The sequence below is a fragment of the Caretta caretta genome, chromosome 20, assembly GCF_965140235.1.
Source record: "Caretta caretta isolate rCarCar2 chromosome 20, rCarCar1.hap1, whole genome shotgun sequence".
NCBI lineage: Eukaryota > Metazoa > Chordata > Testudines > Cheloniidae > Caretta > Caretta caretta.
In genome coordinates, this window is record NC_134225.1 from 4,191,732 (window position 1) to 4,214,477 (window position 22,746).

A 22,746-nucleotide genomic window follows, 5' to 3' on the forward strand; every position below is an offset into this window, starting at 1 on the left:
GAGGAGGAAGCAACTGCCCCACAGGGCAAGTTATTCCAGTACTGTCCACTGGGGGGGAGGCTTCATGCCCCTTCCTCTGAGCCAGCCCATTCCCTTGAACTCAATGGGCAGCTGTGGCCTGATGACCTTGATGCTGGTGAAGCTAGACCTGGGGTCTGGCCCACCTACCATTGGTGCAGGGCATCTTTGCCCTCACCCTGCTAGCCATGTCCTCCCTCAGCCTGGCTGACCAGAAGCAGAGGAGAGCTCTCCACACCTGAGCCTTCTTTTGCTGCATGGAGCCACCCGCCCCGGTTTTTGGACCACTGCAATGAGCCCCATGCCCCATAGCAAGGGGCCACTGCTGTGCCAGATGGCACCTTCTTCTGGCACCCTCCAGCTCTCTGGTAGAGGTGCCAGAGGGGGTGAGGCCTGGTCAACACTTCTGAAAAGCGGGAGCCATTCAACTGTCCCTCTAATGCGCCCACCTCGGGGGTGGGACGCATCAGCCCTTGAAACAGCCACTCAGCAACCGGTTCCAGCCGCTTGCTTGGGGCTGGGGGAGTTAGGAGGTGGATCCTTAAAACCGAGTTGCCAAGAGAGTTAATTGGAAGAGATTTCCACCCAGGGAGCAAATCGGAGCGCTTAACCACTCAGGAAGTGTATTATGTTACGAGACGCAGCATGGGGCTCAGTTTCCCCTCCCACCTCGTACAAACAGTCCCTGCAGTGCCCGGCCCAAAGGGACCCTGATCCCAGCTGGGAACGCTAAGTGCTACTTTGGAATTGTACAGCGCACGATGAAGGGTTCGGTGCTTTTTGCCTGGATTCCAACCCAACCCCCTTTCCCATCCAGCATCTTCATCCCAAACCCACAAATGCACCAAACAGTGGGTTGGTTTGTTTTTTTTTTAAAAAGAGTCATATTTATTCTCCAGGGAATAATAAATAACTGTTAAATATCAAAGCACCAGCAACAGCTGCAGGCAAATAGTTCCGCGCCGGCAGGCGAGAGACATTCACGTGGCAGCTGCCCTAAATACAGAGAGCCTCGCGGCTGGCTTGGAAAAAAAAAAAACCACACAGCTTCAGACATTGCTGGCTCCCGAGAACCATGAATAAGTTACAGGCAATAAATATAAATAGGGGGCACTGTGCTTCAAAGGGGAGTGTTTAAAGTGATTATTAACGAGAACAAACCTTAGCACATCCCTTTCAACTCTTTGCAGGACCCCAAGAGTTGATCCTCAGCCGGTGTCAATCAGCGAAGCTATGCTGATTTACACCGGTGGAGGAGGCGGACCTGAGTCACTGATCAGCATCAGAACCATTCCTCCAAGGCCAGGTGGGTCCAGATTTGCTCCTTCCCGTTACATGCCCAGACGTACACAGGCCGAGACGGGGTCCTGGGGCTGCCCTGGGGATTCGAACCAGCGGAGGCAGGTTGCTGGGCAGTTTGGCTCAGTGCTCTGCAGGGCTGCTGCCCTGGCTACGGCAGAGCCAGGTGCACACATGAATTGCATTGCAGAATGCTGCCTGGAGGAGGCGCTGGTTCTGGGAATGCCACTCCAGCTCCGCCTTGCTCTGTGTTCAGGGGAACTCCAGGTTCAGGAGGGAGGACAGCCCGGGCAGAGGGTGGGTAGGAAGCCACGCCAGGCCCCCCCCAGATTTGTTACACAGCTCTTTTTCCACGCCATGGCCGGCCGTGTCACACAGCCCTCCCCATCCCATGGAGAAGGGATGAGTGCATGTGCTTTGAGGCACCAGCCCCTCCTTTCCTTGACTCTGATCTGGGGCCAAACCGCTCGGACGGGGCCCATCACCCCATGGGGGGCCCGGCCACCCCCAGGGCCAGCGGTTCCATCTCCGCCCGCCTTAGCGGCTCACAAACTGCAGGTTGATGTCCTTCTCGGGCACCAGGAGGGTGCGGGTCATGGGCCTGACCGGGCCCCCCTCTGGCTCCGGCTTCACCTCAAAGTGCATCAGAATCTGCCAGGAGAGAGGGGGGCAGATTAGCACCAGTTGTTCCAAGGCTGGCGGGAGGGGAGGGGAGTATGCAGTCGGCCCAGGAGGAGTGCACGGGGGTGGGGGGAGAGGGAGCAATTGGCCTGGTAGGAATACAGTGCGGGGGGAGGGGGGGGGGCTATGGGCCTGGTTCCCATGCAGTGGGGGAGGGGGCTATGGGCCTGGTAGGAATGCAGTGTGGGAAGGGCGTATGGGGCTGGTACCGATGCAATGAGGGGGACTATGGGGCTGGTACCGATGCAGTGGGAGAGGGGGGCAATGGGGCTGGTACCGATGCAATGAGGGGGGCTATGGGGCTGGTACCGATGCAGTGGGAGAGGGGGACTATGGGGCTGGCACCAATGTGGTGGGAGAGGGGGGCTATGACCTGGTAGGAATGCAGTGGGGGAAGGGCCTATGGGGCTGGTACCAATGCAATGAGGGGGACTATGGGGCTGGTACTGATGCAATGAGGGGGGCTATGGGGCTGGTACCGATGCAGTGGGAGAGGGGGGCAATGGGGCTGGTACCGATGCAATGAGGGGGCCTATGGGGCTGGTACCGATGCAGTTTAACAGGAATTAGGAGGCCCCGCCCTGGCCCCAGGAGCCATGATTTGCCACCGCGACGCTCAGGGACGGCTCGGCCCCGGCACTCACCCGGGCCAGGGCCAGGTGCACCTCCAGCTCCGCAATGCGCCTCCCGATGCAGCTGCGCTTGCCGAAGCCGAAGGGGACGGAGGCGAAGGGGTGGTGCGTGGCATCCTTCTGCAGCCAGCGCTCCGGCTTGAAGCAGTCGGGCTCGGGGAAGAAGCGGGCGTCCCGGGAGGTGGCGTAGTGGCACAGTGTGATCAGGGTCTGCGAGGGGGGAGCAGAGAGGAAGAGGCTGCAGGGTGAGACGTGGGCACCATGCCACGTGAGCGGGGTGCGGGAGGAGACACCCCCACCCCAAGGAGAAATCCCCTCAGCTACAAACTGCCTCCCGCTAAGGCAGCTCGGGGGTGGCAAGTCACAGCTGGGGAGGAGATGTCCCCGCTTCCAGGTCAGCCCCCCCCACCCCGTTAGCCAGGCAGTCAGTTCCACTCACCTTCCTGGGGATGAGATATTCTCCCACTTGGATGTCTCGGTCGGAGATGACACGGGCATTGCTGGGGATCACCGGGTACAACCTGCCGGGGGAGAAGGGGACACGGCCGGAGGTGAGTCACAGGAGCTGTGATCCAGCCTCATGCTGCAGCTGACCGGCTGCGGGTTCAAGCCCCGCACCCGGCCTTGGGCTCATTCCCAGCAGGGGAACGGCTGGGCAGCTGCTCTGTCCCCACTCCAGGCACTAGCCTCCCAGCTCTGGGGGCTGAGCTCCAGGAGGGACGGATGAACCCGGGGATCCCAGCACCCCAGGCAGCCTGCAAGCTCCCAGCAGATGCACCATGTCCCTCCACAGCCCCTGGGCGAGAAAGCAGAGCCAGCCCTGGTTGACCCGCCTCCTAGCGGCGCTCACCTCAGCGCTTCCTTCACCACCGCCTTCAGCAGGGGCATCTGGGCCACGTCTGCGGCCGACGGGATGGCGCCGCCGTCCATCACCCCGGTGATCTGCTCGTGCAGCGCTGCCTGCACCCGGGGGTGACGGGACAGCTCATACAGGCTCCAGGACAGGGTGCTGGAGATCTGCAGGGGCAGAGGAGCAAGGGAGGGTTAGGAAGAGGCTGGATCCCTGCCATCGGTGCTGGAGGGAAAACGGGGCGTCCCCAGCTGGGATCCATCTATGCTCTGGGCGCCGGAATCACTTCCACGCAGCTGCCATAGCCCCCCAGCCCAGTTCCCCAGGGATTCAATCCCCGAGGATAAGCAGAACTCCTAGCAACAGAGCTGCCTTTGCCTTCCTGCCCTGACTGCCCCGAGCCCTCGAGCCAGACACTCCCGCGGCGCTTACTGTGTCCACCCCGGCCAGCAGCAGCTCGGTCACGTTGCCATAGATGGATTTCATGGAGAGCTTCTCCTGGGCAAGGTAGTAAGTGAGGTATTTGCCTTCCACCGTCTCCCCCCGTGAGACTTTCTCTGCCACCTCAGTCATTCGCTTGTCGATGTGGCCCTTAGCTGGAAGAGAACGGACGCAGGTCAGCCCCACAGCCTGGGCTTGAGAGTTTCTCCCCACTTCCTTGGCTTTCCAACAGAACCAATGCTAGGCCAGGCTTCTTCGGAGGAACTCAAGGGTTTCTGGTGCCCAAATCCCACCAAAATTGAATGGTGGGCCTCTAATTTCCTTTTGAAAGTCCCCAAGTCTTAATTGCCCCCGGTTCAACCGCGGTTTATCAGTGGCGGTATTAATTCCAGTTTAATTACTAATGCTAAAGCTAATACCCTGAGCAATGATTGATTCGCTCCAGGGCGTGGAATCTCTTTGCAGTTGCCTCCCGATCTTTGCTCCAGATCTACAGCCCGGATTCCTGCCCCAGGGGAAATGAGCCTGAAGTTCGGGCAGGGAGTTGGGCATGGGCACGCACACACCCACCCAAGCAGCCAACCCAGGCTGCCTGGGCCCAGCAGCGCTCACCAAAAGCGAACATGTAGTCCCAAGACTCGCAGAAGACCTTCCAGGGCTTGGGGAAGATGTGGTGGAGGAACTTGGGCATGGCCATGGTGAGCAGGGTCATGACGAACATGCGGTTGATGGAGCGGATGAAGGTCTCGGTCTCCTTGGGCACCTCAGGCTCCAGGCAGCCGATGCGGGATTCGAAGAGCACCGAGGAGATGCCTAAGGAAACGAACCCGGAGAGAGTCAGAGACATGAGGCCCCCGGGGGGGGGGGGGGGGGGGGGGGCGGAGTTTCTGGGGCTGGGGGGTTGTGTCTCAGGCCGATCCGTCTCCAATCTCTGAGCAGAATGTGCCCCTCCGTTCCCAGGGGCCCCAGGCCCGCCCCCACCCTAGGCACTGCCCCAGACATGCACCTTCCAGGCCGAATTTGTAGAACTCGCCCGCCACGTCCTGGACCACGTGCTGCCCATGGCGGCTCTGCTGGTGCTGCAGCCGGCGGATGAGGTCACTGACCACGCCGTTCAGGGTCCCCGTGTGCGACTCCACCTCCTTGGGCTTCAGCATGTGTTTGCCAAGGGTGCTGCGGATCTTCTGCCACTCCTCGCCTTCCCTGGTAGGGCCAGAGAGACCCGGTTACCCCCCCAGGAAAGCAGGGTTCAAGGGCCAGCCTGCCCACACCACCCCTGGGCTAATCTCTGCCGTGGACGGCTAAGGGGAGCCGACATCTCGCCGCCTCTTAGACACAGCGTCCCCCTAAGGCAGGGCTGAGGCGCACTTCCTGGGTCATGGGATGGGGGGAGGGGGTAAGCCGGCTCTGACACGGTGTACCCGCTAGTCAGTTCCCACGGTGGTCAAGCCAGCAGCAAGCCCACCTGCAGGGGCCCTGCGGTGCTGGGAAAGCGGCTCCTGTGGCTAGCCCACGGGCCTGCACACCCTCTGCCAGTTACTCAGCCCCGCTGATGAGAAACCCGGGAGCCTGAGTCACACCGCTGACTCACGGCCCAACACAATCCTCTCGCCTGACTCACGCCTCTGCAGGGGCTTGTGCAAAGCCTTAGCTCTTGGGAGATGTGCTTCTGGGCCAGGACCTGCCGGGCCCTGCGGAGACAGCATCAGGCCGCAGGGATGGGGGAGCCTGGAGGGAGCCGGATCCCACTTAGCACAGAGCCACCGAGGGAAGAGTCAGCAAGTGTGCTGGACGGATCCCCCAGGAGAGGGGGTGACCCCCACAGTCTCCCCATTTGGGGCTCTTTTTTGGCTCCTTTTCCGCCTGGCACCGGTAGGCGAGCGGCAGGCAGAGAGACATCAGAGTTTCTGCTAAGCCCCGCTTCGTTTGGTTCCCGCACCCTCCCTCGCCTCCGCTCTTGTCTGACACCCACAATGGGAGCTCTCTGGTTTGCTTCTTCTCTGTACGGCACCGGGTCCAGGAGTGGGGCTCCTAGGTACTACCCAGAACCCAAATAGTTGAGGGGGGAAATTTTCAGGGAGTCAGGTGACTGTCAATGGGATTTGAGCCCCTAACTCCCTTGGGCAAAATCCAAGCCTTAAATATCAGTGTGTTTTGCAGCGGATCATGGCGTTGCCTGGTGTCTCCAGGACCCGGTGGGTCCTAGGATGTTTCCTGCGGCCCCGCCCCAACCCAGCGTGGCCCCCACGCCCACGTCGGAGGGTGGCAGAGTAGCCGACTTACGCAGTGAGCAGCCCGTACGCGTGGCCGCGGCACACCCGGTAGTCCTTCCAGGAGGACAGGTCGGAGCGGATGGGGTGTTTGCCCTCTTGTCTCATCACCTCTTGGATCAGGCTGGGCTCCGCGACGTGGACAGTCAAGATAGGCCCAAAGCTGGCTTTCCACACCGGCCCGTACTTGGCTTTCCCTTCGATCTAGGAGGGAAGAGGAGACAATTCGTCAAGCAAGCCCCGAGCCTTCGCTGGGCTCTTGTCACCAGCTGGGCCAGGCAGAACTGGTTAGAACCAGGCTGTCCTCGCAGGGTGGTTACAGGTCAGCAACGAGAACATGTGGGCGCTTTAAGGGCAGGGTGGACAGAGCCATGAGACAATGGTGCATTATAGGGATCTATTCCCCTGCCATCCGCAGCCTATACACCCAGCTCCATCCTGCACCCCCTCCTGCTATCCTCCGGGATGGATCATTCCCTGGCTGCTGGCCGCAACAAACTGCAACTGACTCCAATGAAACGACTCCAATGAAACCCTTGTGTTTCACCGCAGCTCGACCTGGGGAAGCCGGGCTTCCAGGGATCGGGACCTTACAGGAACGTCTGGGCAGACGTTGTCAGAAATCGAGCTCGGAGAGGGTCAGTGATCTGCCGGCTAGACTCTGCCCTGCAGGAGCCCCCGTTATTCAGAGCTCTCCTTCCCCTCCAGCCTCAGCCACGAGACTCCACTGGGGATTCGTTCCCCTGAGCCCGCAAGGAAGAGAGAGAAAGTCGAGAGGGAAACGATGCCTCATTTGCTTGGAATGCAATCAGGGCTGGATGCAGTCAGCGCATGTAATCGAGGATATTTAGTTTCTCCATCCAGGAAGGGGGTTGTGTTACATGGGGTTAAAAACACCAAATCCTAGTTCCCACACAGGCAGGTTTTATTGCTATCTGTCCAACTTCCTCATGCTATGCACCATGAGACCGTTGGGCAAACCAAGAGCGGCCGCGTAACCAGCCTGCTCTTGTCTGTTTAAATATCTGGATTTGCAAATACGCCGCGCGAGGTTCAAAGGCAGCTGGAACACCTGCATAGTACTTAATCAGTGCTCTGCTGAAGCCAGTCTCTCCATTCTGACCCTCTGTTTTCCACTCCTTTATTGGAAAATTTAGCTTTCGGGCTGAGGCATACATGGATTTTGCTGCATCTTACTGCACAAAATCCCACTCCCAGCCCCTTTGGGGTTATGAGCTGGGGTGAGGGGAAGACTAAATAGCTTTAGGCTTTAAAAGAAATGGGTTTTGCATGTGGATAACTCAAAGACCGCAGCTTTCACGTGTACCATTCGGCAGATGGCTCATCCCCAGGGGGGAATATTCATTTAGCTAAGTTTGGAAGTGGTTAAAAAGGAGCCGCAGTGCAAGCGGGGAGCCGTTCGATTACCAGTACTTTTTAAAACCCGTAGATATCTGCACGCAAGTTTGCAGAGCCACACAAGCAGGAGACGTGCGGTCGCAAAGAGGCGAAAGAATGCAATGATTTGGTTTATTCGTTTAAAAATTATTCCCGAAGTGGGGCGTATTCACAATTTTGGGGAACTTTATGAACGAATCCCAAGAAAGCACTGATTCCTATAGGGAGTTTACTCAGACGGTATGGGGCTGAATAGCACAAATTCTCTCCGTGAATAAAGTTTACCCAATGGTATTTCCCCCCATTTTTGTTTTCTTTCCTTTCATATAAAAAAAAGAGTTAAATACAAAACAAAAACAACCTCCTCCAACACCAACAATGTAAAACACACACGGGTCAGAAAATTGATATGACAGATCTCAAGGTTAGCCCTGCTATATTGCACATCCTGTGGGTCTTTTAAAAAGAAACAGAAAATAAAGTTTGCATAACTTATGCAGCCGAACTAGCAATATGCGATACAATGCTCCCCTTTATGTATCAAAGCCACTATTAAAGGGTGCCATTAATTTACGCTGCAAATGAAATTCACTGTTTCCGCAGCCCAGTGACTAAGAGTTGTGTGGCCCAGAATCAATGTCAATTTACACAGGGTTAGACTAACGAGTGAATGTGTTGATTACTGGTAAACCTATGTTACGTCAATCGATTTTTGCAAGCCTGTGGGGACACATATGGGGTAAAGCCCGAGTTCATGTACACCTTAATTTGTAAAAAGAAAAGGAGGACTTGTGGCACCTTAGAGACTAACAAATTTATTTGAGCATAAGCTTTCGTGAGCTACAGCCCACTTCATCGGATGCTCAAATAAATTTTAGTCTCTAAGGTGCCACAAGTCCTCCTTTTCTTTTTGCGAATACAGACTAACATGGCTGCTACTCTGAAACCTTAATCTGTGTACACCTCTGTACACCTATTGTTTCCCTCACTGCAAGTCACACATTGAAATGACATAGAGAAGTAACCAAAAATACAACTGTACATATTTATGGGGACTGCCACCTTTGAATGTCCTGACTCTCACGTGTTTAGGCTGGGATTTATAAACAGGGCTTGAATTTCAATGAATTTTGAGCCTGCAACTCCCATTGACTTAGTTGAAAACCCTGGCTAGAACTTTTTTTTATTAAATGTCCAGCAGTTTCTGTTGTGGCAGTGACGGGAAATTCTTCAGTGGAAGCTTTGATCCAGACCCTTTGGGAAACCTGGTCCTAAATCCTATGACGATGTTCACTAAAGACAGGATCTATTTAAAGCTCAGTAATTCCACGCACCCCATACATTGGTAGACCCTTTATAGTACAAGACCAACTAGTCTGATGCAGAAAGTAAGAGGTCGTGTGCCGAGCAGCAAGGTGGGAAAGTAGCCACGGAGGCAAGCTCCTTACCTGTAGCTCATGCAGCCTGGCCAGCCCTCTTTTGCAGAAGAGATCCGTGAAGAAGCCCAGTGCGCTGGGTCCTGGCATGTCCTCCAGGGTCTTGTGGGTCTTGGTCACTCTGGCTGGTGCCTTGAAGCCCAGCTCAGCCCAGATCTCTGGGAAGCCCCTGGAGAGCAGAGAAGCCCTGCTGGCCAGCTTGAGGGTCTGAGGCATCCTGGCTCAGGGCAGCTGGAAAGTGGATGGAGGAAGAAAGCAGAGGAGCAGATGAAGTCCTGGAGCATCTTTCTGGCTTTATTTATAATGGGACACATGGAGCCAGGGAGGCCACGCCCCCTGCATCCTCGTTACCAAACCCCGCCCTCCCTTACCTGCGTCAGCGTTCTCTTCGTTTGCATAGGAGTCCCGGCTGCCCAATCAGAACGCGGGGTGGGCTCGGCTGGGAAAAGGGGGTGCCGGAAGCAAGCCATGTGCTCGCCACGTGGGTTTCCGGCGAAGGGGCAGATGCTTCTGAAGGGGAGGGGGGAAAAGATGGGCCCCGGGGTGGTAAGGGAGGGCAGAGAGTGGGTATCTGGGGGTGGGTAACGCAGGAGGGGAGAGATGGGCAGGGGAGTTAGGTACCTGGGGGGGCAGAGAGGGGTACCTGGGGTAATAGTTACCTGGGGGGGCAAAGAGGGGTACCTGGGGTAATAGATACTTGGGGGGCAGAGAGGGGTACCTGGGGTAATAGGTACCTGGAGGGCAGAGAGGGGTACCTGGAGTAATAGGTACCTGGAGGGAAGTGGAGGGTACCTGGGGTAATAGGTGTCTGGAGGGCAGAGAGGGGTACCTGGGGTAATAGGTACCTGGAGGGCAGAGAGGGGTACCTGGGGAAATAGGTACCTGGAGGGCAGAGAGGGGTACCTGGAGTAATAGGTACCTGGGGGGAAGTGGAGGGTACCTGGGTAATAGGTACCTGGAGAGCAGAGAGGGGTACCTGGGGTAATAGGTACATCAAGGAGTGTTATGGGCATCTGGGGGAGAGGGCAAAGATGGGTACATACAGGGGGTGAGAGATGGGCTCCTGGAGAGAAGGGAGATAGGCAGAGATGGGCACCCTGGGTGGGGAGGAGAGATGGGCACGGAGGGAGACGAGGCATATGGTGTGAGGAGGGGGAGATGGGCCATTGGCACCGGGACCGTCCCACTGCTAGGGAAGAGTAAATTTTTAACAGTGAGAGAAGGTAATGATTGGAACCATTTACCCAGGGTCGTGGTGGATTCTCCATCACGGACAATTTTTTTCAATCAATACCAGATGTTTTTTCTAAAAGATCCACCCTAGGAATTATTCAGGGGGCAGGTCTCTGGCCCGTCGTATCCAGGGGGTCAGACGAGATGATCGCACCAGGCCTTGGAATTTAGGAATCTATGAATGAAAGCGAACAGGACGCAGGGGCGGGGCAAGCGGATGACGCGCAAAGCAGCAAGCTCCAGGGCGGCTGCAAGGCTGGGGGTTAAAAGGCAGAGGGAGAGGCCGATTCATTCACTCTGGTTCAGTGACTGGGATGGGGGGGCTGCTTTCATAACAGGGCAGAGGGAAAAGTTCCCCCCGTCCAAGGGCTCAGACCAGTGAACCGAGCACATGAATGAGCTCAAGGCACAAACAGGGGCGGGAGTGTTTTACCTTTGTTACTGATGTGTCGCTCCGCTCCCCAGGCTCCATGGGGAAGGAAGAGAGCAGCAGCTCCTCCAACAAGGAGCTGCACCCCACAAAAAAAGTGTGTACAAAAAGGGGGGGGGTCTGCCCCAAGGTAGGGGAGTCACTTCTTTCACTCCATTTCCCACAGAGGCTGACCGGGTGCCTGAACGGCCATGCGTGTGTGTGTGCATGAGTGTGTGTGTATGCCTGCATGCGTGTGCGTGTGTGCTCTTGTACTTTCCCAAGGTGCACTTCAGAAGCGGGGCTGCTCCGTAGACTGGAAGCTGTCTGGGGTAGAAAGCATCTTTTTTCCCCCTGTGTCTGTTGTACAGCGCCTGACACAACGGGGTCCTGGTCCATGAATGAGGCACCGGGGGTTCAGTCCTACAGAGCTCAGGAACGGTCCCAGCCAGCTGAGGACACCTGCCACTGTGACTTATTCAAAGGCCGAGGGGACGGCCTGTTGGAAAAGGGGGCTTGATCCCTTTCTTGTTCTGTGCCAGCAGCAAATCGAGATTTCCCCATGGCTCCAGCTGCTGTTCCACTGTCGGGAAGTGAGGAGAGTTGGATAAATAAGAACGAGGATGATATGAAAACTCAGGAATGCACACGCCTCCTTTAGATCTCAGGAAACAAGAGAGCAGGATGCCCGGGGCTGGGATGGGTTGTTGCTTGATCCTGGATCGGTGCCCTTCAGCAATAACATGACCATCACAATCAGAGGGGATGAGGCCCATGGTGAGGACTCATCTCACCACATTATTAGAGCCCGGGGGGGGGGGGGGGGGCTGAGGTCTGGCGCAGCATCTGCAATGCCAGCATGGGCAAGGCCTGCATGTGAGCGCAGAGAAACAGGTGTGCCAAGCGTACTTGATGTTGAAAGAGCTAATCTGACACAGTGAGACCTGGCTGCTGCTTTGATAGCTTCACTTCCAGGGCTTTGCCCTGTTGGGAGCAGCGACTGGCTATGCCAATGTAAAAACCAGCTGTGCCAACCAGCCTGCTACTTAACTCTGTGCCACCCCTTTGCCATCAGGCTCTTCCCTTCACAGCATGACGAGCACCGACGTTGGGCATGACCCGTTGGACAGGGAGCCCAGGGCAGAGATCACACCTAGCCGCTGTGCAAATGAGTTGAAGTAAGAGAGCTCAGCTTGTCTTTATATCCAGTTGCGTTCTGGGCATGTCAGGTAGTGACGACAGCAACGGCTGGCGCATGAATGGCAGAGGAAACTGGCGTGCGAGAAATTGCTACTCAGGGAAGACATCAGGTCGCAGCTTGTCCGTCTATTCCCCCATCCCCAGCCAGGGCGGGAGCAATGGGCTCGTCTGGGTTTTCTCCTCTCTATGATGGCAGAACCTACAGGCCCCAAAAGAGATCAGGGCCCTGTGGTTCTGGGTGCCGAACAAACGGCTAAAGAGACAGTCCCTGCCCTCTCAGTCGGAATAGGAAAGTCGGGCAAAGGGAAGTAGGCACAGAGAGGAAACGGGGGTCGGTCAAGTGGCAGAGCTGGGAAGACAAACTGCCTCTCTGGCTGCCCACTCTTGTGCCCGCGGCCACTAGACCATATTGCCATTACAGTCCAAGCCCCTCTTCCCCTGGGAGGCCCATACATCAGCTGGTGGGTAGCAGCTGACTCCAAGTTCTGCCCCCTGACTCCAAGTTGCCTGTCCAAAAGCAGGGGTGGCAAGAGCAGCAGTTCTGGGCACCGTGTACCCCATTCCTTTCATGGGGGGGGAAGTGGGAAAACCAGTCTCCTCTCTTACACCACGCCTGAGGAGGAGCCCGCCTGTGCACAGCGGCAGGGGGCCAGATCCAGTCGCACAGGGAACAGATCAACGGGAACTCTGTTGACATCCTCTGGGCTTTGCCCATTTGAGAGCAGAATCCAGCCCCGAACAGGCTGTCAAGGAGACCCGAGGGTATTTGGGCACCCTACGATCCATGCAGCCGTGAGTAACCCAGCGCCGTGAGTAACTGCAGATCATGCAGCTCTAGGAGGTCATGACTTGAGTTTGCCAGCTGTGTTTCTCCAGATGTTCCATTTCCCCCCTCCCCGCCGGAAGCAAAAGGAAAGCTCGAAAACCTGATCCAAGGGCAACTGATGCCTGCCTGAGGGCTTGTCTACACGTGAAAGGTTACAACAGCATAGCTTCAGTGTAGACATTACCTATGCCAACAGAAGGGGTTCTCCCTTTGGCCTAGGTAATCCACCTCCCCGAGAGGTGATAGCTAGGTCACTGGAAGAATTCTTCCATCAACCTAGCGCTGTCTTCACAGGGACTTAGGTCGATTTAACTACACCACTCAGGAGTGTGGATTTTTCACATCCGAGTGATGTGGTAATGCCGAACTAATTTTCTAGTGTAGACCAGGCTCCACAAACCAGCTTGCCTCTTGCTTGCCTGAGTCTGCAGAGAGCCTGAAACAATGGCTCCAGGAAGCGTGAATTGCCTCACTTGTCTTAATGCTGAAACCCACCTCCATGAAGAGGGGTACAGCCACAGCTTGGGGGCAGGGCTGTGAGGGACTCCATGAAGGAGATGGCTAGGGCCCCAGAGTGCCTTAATTTGACCCTGACAGCAGGACCTTGCCCAAGGGCAATTGGGACCAAAGCAACAACCTCAGAAAGACCAATAAAAGTCACTCCTGTTTCTGCTTCTCCGTGGCATGGTGAAAGAGTCAAGAGCTCAGGTTGCTGTTGGACAGCCGGTTCGAGCGGGGAAGCACATTGTCTCAGGGCCGGACTAGTAAGACTTCAGGGCAGCCGGCAATCTTTCAGCTCTGCAAACAACAAAACCAGCATTGTGGGTTTAAACGGAAAAGCATCCACCTGGTGAGGATCCAGTGCTCTGGGCCCCAATTCTCCCCTGGTGGAGTCGTTTCCATCAGTGCAAGGTGGGGGGGACACCATGGCTTGTCCAACGGGAATAGCTATTGTGCTTTACATTCACACCTCCCTTAATCCAAGTCCACTTTCCAGTGTAGACACTGCTAAACCAGAATGAGAAAAACTCACCCCACTTTTGCACGGGTGTAAGAGCTGCCCAAGCTACAGTGGAGAATTTGGCCTTTTGTAACAGGCTGCAGGCTTCGTTACAAGGCCAACGATGTTGGGGGCCCAACTTGACAGCCATTGGCCTGATTTCCCAAAGGGTTAATTCCCCCACTCCAACAACTTGCCCCTTCCCACAGCGCTGACTTAGTGGCCAACCACCCCACCCCACCAAGCCCCCAAACGCCAGCAGCGACAACCTGCCAGGGTGCTGGCCACGCTGCGTGGCTTTCCACGTGTATGTCGTCTCCACTCCAAGCCGGGCCCATCTCTCTTCAAGGCTGCAGTCCCCTTCCGCTTCCCCATTCAAAGCCAGAAAAATGCATCTGAAACCATGACCCAGAGTGAGCAGCCCACAGCCACTTGACATGAAGAGGCGCGGGGAGCCGTGCTGAGGCCAGGCAGCGAGTCCTTCTCACCGCACCGGCATTCTCCCCAGGCACAACAGAAAGCATTTCTACTTGATGGTCCATTACTGGTGCTCTCAGTCAGAGCCCACTCCGTTCCCCGCCTTCCATTAAGGGACATTTCTTAACTTCTACCCTTTCGGGTGCGCTGGGGAGTTTGCAGCTGGCTTGCTGGCAGCACAGCTCCAGAGATCCTTGCTCTGCTCCTTAGCAGTGCAGCCTCTATTGGCAGCCCCCCGGCATCTCTCTGGGGCCGGAACCCCGCAAACCAGGTGCTGGGTTGCTTCTCAGCCAGGCACCTGATGCAAGGGGTGGTGGCCCAGGGGTGCAGCCCACTGGGACCACATTCGGGAAGCGCCAGGCCAGGCAGAGCCAACCGGGGACACTTCCCTCTCGTGGCTACGCTCCGTGACCTTCCGAGCTGCAATCAGTGACTGCCCCTTTCACTGGGCAGCTGATAATTCCCCCCTGCCCCTTCCAGAGCAAAGGCCCCTCACCCTAGCCCCAGAAGATCTGCATGGGCTTAAGTGCTTCCAGGCCATGGTTTTCCCTGCATGAGGCAACAGCTCGCTCAGTTTCTGTATTTATCAGGCTGATTGTTGGAAGGCTCCTGGCTGGGAAGTTCCAGGCTCCACCCCCGACCCACCCTGCCTGGCCCACCTTCCCAGCCAGATCCTTGGGAATTACCCAACTTGCAACACAGGAAGCTACGCTCATTGCGCAGGCAAAACAATGGAATTCACCCCCTTAGGGACTGCAACCGAGCCCTCCTCCCCCAAAACAGGGTCCTGCAGCCCATGGCTGGAGAGACCAAAGCTGCAGCCATGGCGGGAGTCAGTGCCTAGCAACCAGGACTGGCATGATGCTCCAGGGCAGGCAAAAGGGGAGACGGGATCAGCCAGCAGGGAGGTGAAGCACAGACAGACTGGACAAAGTACTGGTTCTGGGGAGGGGAGGAGAAAGAAGTAGCCGGTACCACCCTTCGGGCATGCATGGGGAAGATCCACAATACAAGAGTTGGATTGTTACAAGGTTTAATGGCCCTTTAAAAGCAGGTGAGCTCAGCCCCACCCAGGCTGCGTTATCCCACCCAGGTGATGGACCAGGCCCTGCAGCTGGTCCATCACTCCCTAGTAGCTTGGGGAATGGGACCTCCGACTCCACCAGCGTGGGCAAATGTAGGGGGCGGCTCTCTGGGGAAGACCTCAGGGAAGACCCACTTGCTGGACCCTTTGTGGAACTGTGTTGTTTTAAGCCTGTGTGGGTAGGGTGTACATCTGACCTGCACCAGTGACGGGGACAATTAGAAAACCCCAGGAGTGTGGAAACTGAGGCCCGGTCAAAGGTTCAGCTGGTGGTAATAGCAGGGCCTACGCTGAGGGCAGGAGGCACCCCTGCTAGGGGCTGTACACACATAACAAAGACAGTCCTCGCCCCAAAGAGCCTCGTCTGAGCAAGAGGAGGCCTAAGTGGGCTTCTCCATCTCCACAGCAGTTGGCTGTGCTAGGAGCCCCTGGTGGATTAAGCTCGTGTCCCCACCCTGTTTCTCATAGAAACTGTCCCTCCCGCAGCGCCCTGGCAGGGCTCAGGAGACACCCACATGGCTCCCCACAGTCTCACCTGGCAGGAGACTAAAGGCAGCAAATCACCATTAGCACTCGCCCAGGATGGTTCCCCTCGCCCACTGGCTGGGCTGGAGGGGAGATGCCCAGAGGGAGTCCTGGCTGGGAACAGACAGGGCAGCCGCACCACATCAGGTGGTTCAAGGAGCAGCCAGGTTGCAGGACGGGAACAGGGTGAGCCCACAGGGTTGACACCTAGTGCCACTTCCAAGCCCCTCTTTACCACTAGATCCCTGGCAGGAGCCGGGACACCATCCAACCGCCCCACAGAGAGTCCGGCCGGGACTGTGAGCTCAAGCTTTATTCAGAAATCGAGTGTGAGTGAAGCTGCAGCCCGCCCCTGACTGGCAGAGTCTCAGAGGTAAAAGCAACGGTGCCAGGAGCTCATGGGCACCAGCAGGCAGAGCCCAAGGGGATGCTTGGGACACTCCTTATGCGTTTCTCGTTAGGAGAGGAGCCAGCTTCTCCGTATTCAAGACATCAAGGGCTCCCGTGAGCTTCATGCTCCAGGCCAAGCAATCAGCCCGTCTGCCCCAACAGCACCAGGGGAGGGGGAAGAGGTCTCCCTGGAACACTGCACAGCACGGTCCATGATGATTTGTCTCTCGGGTCCACAGTCACGTATCTGGAGCCCCCTGGAACTGCTCTGTGCCTGGAACCCCCTGCAGGGCTTCATCCTCGATGCGCCGGAAGACAGCAGGGAAGGTCTTGCCACTGTTCCGTTGGACCTTCTTTCCCTCCTCGGTGGAGGTGCCCAGACGCCCCACGATGGGATCGCTGCCCTGTTGGAGAAAGGGCTGTTACCGCGTGAGCTGCCGACCGGCCAATGCCTCCCCTTCCCCATCGGCCTGGCTCGTCTCCAGCGTAACGGGCACGCAGACCGGCAGCCCCCTGTCCCTGCAGGGAAATTAGACCCAAGCAGGCATCAAACCATGTGAGCCAACGGCAACCGGCCCTGCTTGGCTCTGTGTTGGGGGCAGCTGGTCCATCCACCAGCCAAGCGGCAACAGGGGAAGCTGGCTGGGTCCTGAAATCCAGCGTCTCCTACTCAAGTCCATCGCTGGGGGCTCCCTAGCAACAGGACAGATGCGGGGGGGGGGTGGCTCCCTAGCAACAGCACACACCCTCCCCTCAACTCAACCATGCAATAAGCAGCCAGCGTGCGAACGTGAAAAGAGAGAAGAGGTTTTGGTGTGGGACCAGGTTTCACTTTCCAGCTTCTGTGGGCTTCTTGGAAACCCCAGGACAAGGGAAGAAACTTTTGCAGATTGAGTCAGCCCAGGATGGGTGCAAGGCCCCCGGGTAGTGCAAACATTCCCCTTTCGGGTTCCTTCCCCTCCCAGCACCCGCTACTTTCGCTCTTACCAAGTCCTCCAAGGGCACCTGGACAAAGAGCGGGTGCCCACTGAAGTGCCCGACCATCCACTCGTGCATCTCTTCCACATCAGTGATGGTATACACCAGGCCCTGCACAAGAGGGAGGGAGTAGCCTGAGGATCCACGTAGCTGGGACCAGCCCATAAAGAGAGGATGTGGAGGGGCCACTGGATACCTATGCAGGGACACCTATGGCCCCATCCCAGCCATGCAGCAGTAAAACCCAAGAACCCAAATGGCTCATGCCATAGAAGGAAACTTTCCGCAACTACCAAAACCTCAGGGCCCTGGATGGGAAGGAGGGTAATCTCTGTACAGAGCAGCTTGTGGTCAAGGGACTTGCTCCCTAACTATTAGAGGTGCCAACTCTAATTAGCCAAGGCAATTATGCTCTCCGCCTCTGCTCCCGCCCCCCCCGCCCCCCGGTTGCCAATTTTGGTGGGACATATTCCTGGATGTTTCATCATACGACATCATCTTCACTTAAAGATCCATCTTTCATTTCTAGAGACTCCAGGACAATCATTGAGGTTTGGCAACCATAGCCCTGCCCCCGGGGTCTGCACCATGGGGAGATGTTAGCGTATTTGCCTGTTACTCACGCAGCCGGGCTGGGTGGGGCCCACGTCTATTCATCGCCCCAGTTTGATCTGCTGGTTACGAACCCACAGTGACGGCACAGGGAGGAGCAGACGGGTTGCCTGAGGCAGCTAAGTCATGAACGGGCAGGTGGGAGCTGCTGAGGGCGGGCAATGGGCTCACTCTGCCAACAGGAAGCCCTCCCAGCACAGCTCTGCAGGAAGCAGGGCAAAGGCCAACCCCTCCGTGCTGGGACCCATGCAGTAAGTGGGGCTTACTCACCATGCCCTTGGGGCACTGCTGGGTTTGACCTACAGACTGTTGGTTGAGGACAGAATGTTCCTGCCTGCTGAGCCGTGGCTAAGTCCCCAGCCAGAGAGGCTTCCCCTAACCAGAGATCCCACGAAAGCCTCCGCCCGCCCCCCGGCCAGCGACCGATCCCAACTCACCCCGATGCGCAGGACGTAGGCGTATTCGGCCAGCAGCGTAGAGCTGATGATCCGCCACTTGTGCTTAGTCTTCTTGAAGTGCGGGTCCGGGAAGAGGAAGAACATCTTGGCCAGCTGCAAACATAGGGGGCAAACCCGGGAGGGTGGAGATGGTGAGCCCTACAAGTCTCCGTAGCCAGCAGCGCCAATGCCTCCCACTGAGTTACAGCTTGTTTAAAGCACATTCAGGGTTGGGGTTTCCTCTTTTCAAGTGGGAAACTAAAGAACCTTTCGTTCAAGAGCGACTTTCCTTCAAATGGGAATAGACGAAGGGGTCCCCAGACACCACGGTGATGGGGCTCTTACTGAAGCTTATAGATCATCTTCCCAGGATTTGAGAGGTGGGGAGTGAGGGCTGCATGCTCCCCAAGGATGGCAAGGATTGAAAGCGGGAGGTTATATGACTGCCTGGGACATCAATGGCGGAGCCTCAAGGCCCCTGGCACCTCACCTGCCCCTTGTGGAAGAAGTTGGGCAGGTGTTTCATGGCATTGCTGCGGACACAGGCGATGTTCTGGTACTGCCCGGGATGGGATGCTCTCAGAGACTGGATCCGGTCACGGACGTAATCCGAGACCTTCACTCGAATCTCCAGGCCCAGCATTAAGGTGTTGGGGAAGAGGGGAGACAACTCGACTGTAAAAGATGAAAGAGGAACTACCATCTGCTCTCAGAGCCGGAGAATCCCAGACAGAGGCAACCGTTCAGAACAATAAACCCCAGAGCGGCTACCTGCCTCCCAAGACGGGAGCTAGGGTATCAGACAGGTCATTCCCACTTGCCTGGGGAGAGGCAGCGGCAGCAGCCTGGGGCTGAGAGCAACAACTTGCCACCTTTCAGGATTGCAACCCTTGCTCATCACAGCATGTTAAACTTAACCAGAGCAGCACAGTTATGGATACAGCGGCTTCTGCGCCACAGAATCTATAGGGACACCAGGGTGAGACAGCCCATGTCACCAGCTCTCCCTGATCCACACGACCGACAGTGCAACCGGTTTCCGATTTCCCACATCAAGTCTGGGTTCTGCGCAGAACAAACCAAGGAGCTAGTTCCACTGGCGAGTCAGCGCTAGACCTCAGCTAAGCATGCATAGTTCCACACCACGTACTCTGGGATACGTAGCTGTCAACAGAGAGAGACTTACCCGAGATGTGAAGTCAGGCATGGACCCGAATCTGGAGAAGGAAGAGGCTTCAAGGAGCAAACCCGCACCCCTCTCAGGGCTGTCCCTCCAAGGCAGCCTTGAGCCCACCTAGAACCTGCTGCGTCCAGACCGACGGAAAAGCATCCCTGGGAACTTACCCAACAAGCCCCCATAACCGCAGCCAATATCAGCAAATTCAACTTGCGCCGCTGGCTTCACTCTCTCCTCGGAGTCCTTCGGGTCATCGTGACGGTCATCTTTGGTCAACGGGGCGAAGAACTCAGGATAGTGCTCAGCCCAGTTCATTTCCTCAGGTTTTGTGGGACTAAAAGAGAGGAACAGGGACAAAGCTGGATTAAAAGAGAGAATAGGAAAGCAGCTATTCGATTAGTGGGGAGATTTAAGCTGTACAATAACTTCCCAATGGGCTAAAAATATGTCCTGCTTGGACCATTTCAAGCTGGACAAACACCAAAGATTTCAGGGACCAATCCTGCCCCCAGGGAATGAATCAGGTGGAGCTAATCTAACTTGGCATTAAATGGTGTTTCTCCACCCAACTGTCCCAATTCCTCTCTCACTTGTGAGCTCTTTGGGCAGGAACTATCTCTTCCCCTGCAACCTGACAACACATCAAAGAGGAGCTTCAGGAAGTAACAAATCTACAGTGTTTTCTTAAACACTCTGAAAAATGTATGTAAATATACTAACACCTGGACATCACCAGCAACCTCTTAGGAGTCCTCCCAAGTAGGCTTTAAATGCATGTTGTTGGAACAAGAGAGTCAATAAAGCCATGTCAAGTCAACACTTGGAAAGCTTTGCCCTAGAAGCAAATATTGCTTTTATGGGCAAAACTGCCCTTTTGCTGATAGAGCTTGTTTCAACGTCCCCGAGCAAGACAAGCCATACCGATAAAAGCAGGATTTTGTCTGTCTAACGACATTCAGGCTTTTACTGGACTGTCGGTCATGAATCACAGCTCCTCACACCCCTTAACAGACACACTGTGCTGGCACGAGCTTGGGTCGGGTAGACCTAGCCTCAGGGTAACCTTTTAAACACATGCTAGCCTAGGTGCAACTTCAGCTCCACCAGCGAGTACCTGACGGGAACATTCCCTGTCTACGCAGATTTATAAAAAGTCAGCTAACGCATTCTTGCACATCCTAGTCCAGACAAACCCAGCTGGGTTACGCCACTTGCACTCTGGCAAACACTTCATGCCGGCTGAAAGACGCATGGATTTGGAAGGTTTCAGAGTAGCAGCCGTGTTAATCTGTATTCGCAAAAAGAAAAGGAGGACTTGTATCTGATGAAGTGAGCTGTAGCTCATGAAAGCTTATGCTCAAATAAACTGGTTAGTCTCTAAGGTGCCACAAGTCCTCCTTTTCTTTTTATGGATTTGGAAGCAGCTCATCTCTTCTCTCCCATTTAATATTTATTTTGGTCCCTTTGGGAGCTGGGACAGAAAGATTAGTTCCCCAGGGATGGGGGGCGCTGCTTGGATACACAAAGGGTTCAAGGTGACGGGGTTCTCCCCTGGCTCCGGGGATCTCCCACGGGGGGGGGGGGGGGGGGGGAGAATCACGAGGGCTCCTACAGAGGAAGAGAGTTCAGGACGCCCGCCTCAGGATGAGGAAGGGTAAGATCAGGGGCTTCCCCCAGGGCACAGTGAATACAGGATCAGGGGACCCCAAAATGGGAAGGGGGAGCACGATGAATGGGGCTCCCCAGGGCATATAGGGTTCAATGGGGCAGGAGATCGGGGGCTCCCGGGATGGGGGTGAGGGCTCAACGTATGGGGGTTAAGGGACTTGGGAGGCTCCCCAGGGCATATGGGGTTCAATGGGGCAGGAGGTCAGGGGGCTCCCAGGATGAGGGGGAGGGCTCAATGCATGGGGGTCAGGGGGGCTCCCCGGGTCATATGGGGTTCAATGGGGCAGGAGGCTCCCAGGATGCGGGGGAGGGCTCGATGCATGGGGGTCAGGGGGTTTGGGGGGCTCCCCGGGGCATATGGGGTTCAATGGGGCAGGAGGCTCCCAGGATGCGGGGGAAGGCTCGATGCATGGGGGTCAGGGGGCTTGGGGGGCTCCCCGGGGCATATGGGGTTCAATGGGGCAGGAGGCTCCCAGGATGCGGGGGAGGGCTCGATGCATGGGGGTCAGGGGGTTTGGGGGGCTCCCCGGGGCATATGGGGTTCAATGGGGCAGGAGGCTCCCAGGATGCGGGGGAAGGCTCGATGCATGGGGGTCAGGGGGCTTGGGGGGCTCCCCGGGGCATATGGGGTTCAATGGGGCAGGAGGCTCCCAGGATGCGGGGGAGGGCTCGATGCATGGGGGTCAGGGGGTTTGGGGGGCTCCCCGGGGCATATGGGGTTCAATGGGGCAGGAGGCTCCCAGGATGCGGGGGAAGGCTCGATGCATGGGGGTCAGGGGGCTTGGGGGGCTCCCCAGGGCATATGGGGCTCAATGGGGCGGGAGGTCAGGGGGCCCCCGGGATGGGAGCGAGGGCTCGATGGATGGGGGTCAGGGGGCTTGGGGGTCTCAGGACCTCCCCCCCACTCACTAGCGCAGCGTGTGGTCCGCCAGGGGGTTGGAGTGAGCCCGCTGCCGGTAGAAGCGTTTCTGGGGCGGGGCCCCCGCCATGGCGCCGCCGGGACCCCGCGCCGGGCCCGCGACCCACGTGGAGCCGGCGCGGCCACAGCTGGAGTCGCGGGAACCAAACGTCACAGGAAACGCGCCAGCACCAGCGCGCGCGCGCCTGCTTTAAAGGGCCCGGCCCAGCCTCGCCCCCGCCCAGCCGGGCCTTGGCCACGCGGGCCGGTGTCACCTGACGTCTCCCCCGCCCCGCCCACTGACCCCCAACCCCGCCCCTCTGAGCCCCAGCTCCACCCACTGACCCCATCCCCCATCCTACTGACCCCAGCCTCCACCCCAGCCCCGCCCACTGACCCCAACCCCGCCCCTCTGAGCCCAGCTCCACCCACTGACCCCAACCCCCATCCTACTGACCCCAGCCCCGCCCACTGACCCCCAACCCCGCCCCTCTGAGCCCAGCTCCACCCACTGACCCCAACCCCCATCCTACTGACCCCAGCCTCCACCCCAGCCCCGCCCACTGACCCCAACCCCCATCCTACTGACCCCCAGCCCCACCCCAGCCCCGCCCACTGACCCCAACCCCCATCCTACTGACCCCAGCCTCCACCCCAGCCCCGCCCACTGACCCCCAACCCCCATCGCACTGACCCCCAGCCTCCACCCCAGCCCCGCCCACTGACCCCATCCCCCATCCTACTGACCCCCAGCCCCACCCCAGCCCCGCCCACTGACCCCAACCCCCATCGCACTGACCCCCAGCC

At 57.2% G+C, this 22,746-nt stretch overlaps 2 protein-coding genes across 2 annotated transcripts; both read right to left on the bottom strand.

Annotated features, from left to right (window-relative positions):
* Positions 1–890: 890 nt before the first annotated feature.
* On the bottom strand, positions 891–9,301 carry CYP27B1 (cytochrome P450 family 27 subfamily B member 1). Its single transcript, XM_048832132.2, has 9 exons — positions 9,038–9,301; positions 6,205–6,395; positions 4,928–5,124; positions 4,534–4,734; positions 3,913–4,076; positions 3,481–3,647; positions 3,070–3,151; positions 2,643–2,840; positions 891–1,968 (listed from the first exon to the last, which is right to left on the bottom strand). Exons 1-9 carry the CDS (start codon positions 9,239–9,241, stop codon positions 1,855–1,857), a joined length of 1,518 nt encoding a protein of 505 aa, XP_048688089.2. The 5' UTR covers positions 9,242–9,301; the 3' UTR covers positions 891–1,854.
* Positions 9,302–16,074: 6,773 nt separating this feature from the next.
* METTL1 (methyltransferase 1, tRNA methylguanosine) lies at positions 16,075–22,116 on the bottom strand. The gene is made up of 6 exons (XM_048832104.2): positions 21,951–22,116; positions 19,541–19,707; positions 18,687–18,871; positions 18,197–18,310; positions 17,157–17,258; positions 16,075–16,573 (listed from the first exon to the last, which is right to left on the bottom strand). The coding sequence occupies exons 1-6, from the start codon at positions 22,028–22,030 to the stop codon at positions 16,409–16,411; spliced, it is 813 nt and encodes a 270-aa protein (XP_048688061.1). The 5' UTR covers positions 22,031–22,116; the 3' UTR covers positions 16,075–16,408.
* Positions 22,117–22,746: the final 630 nt, after the last annotated feature.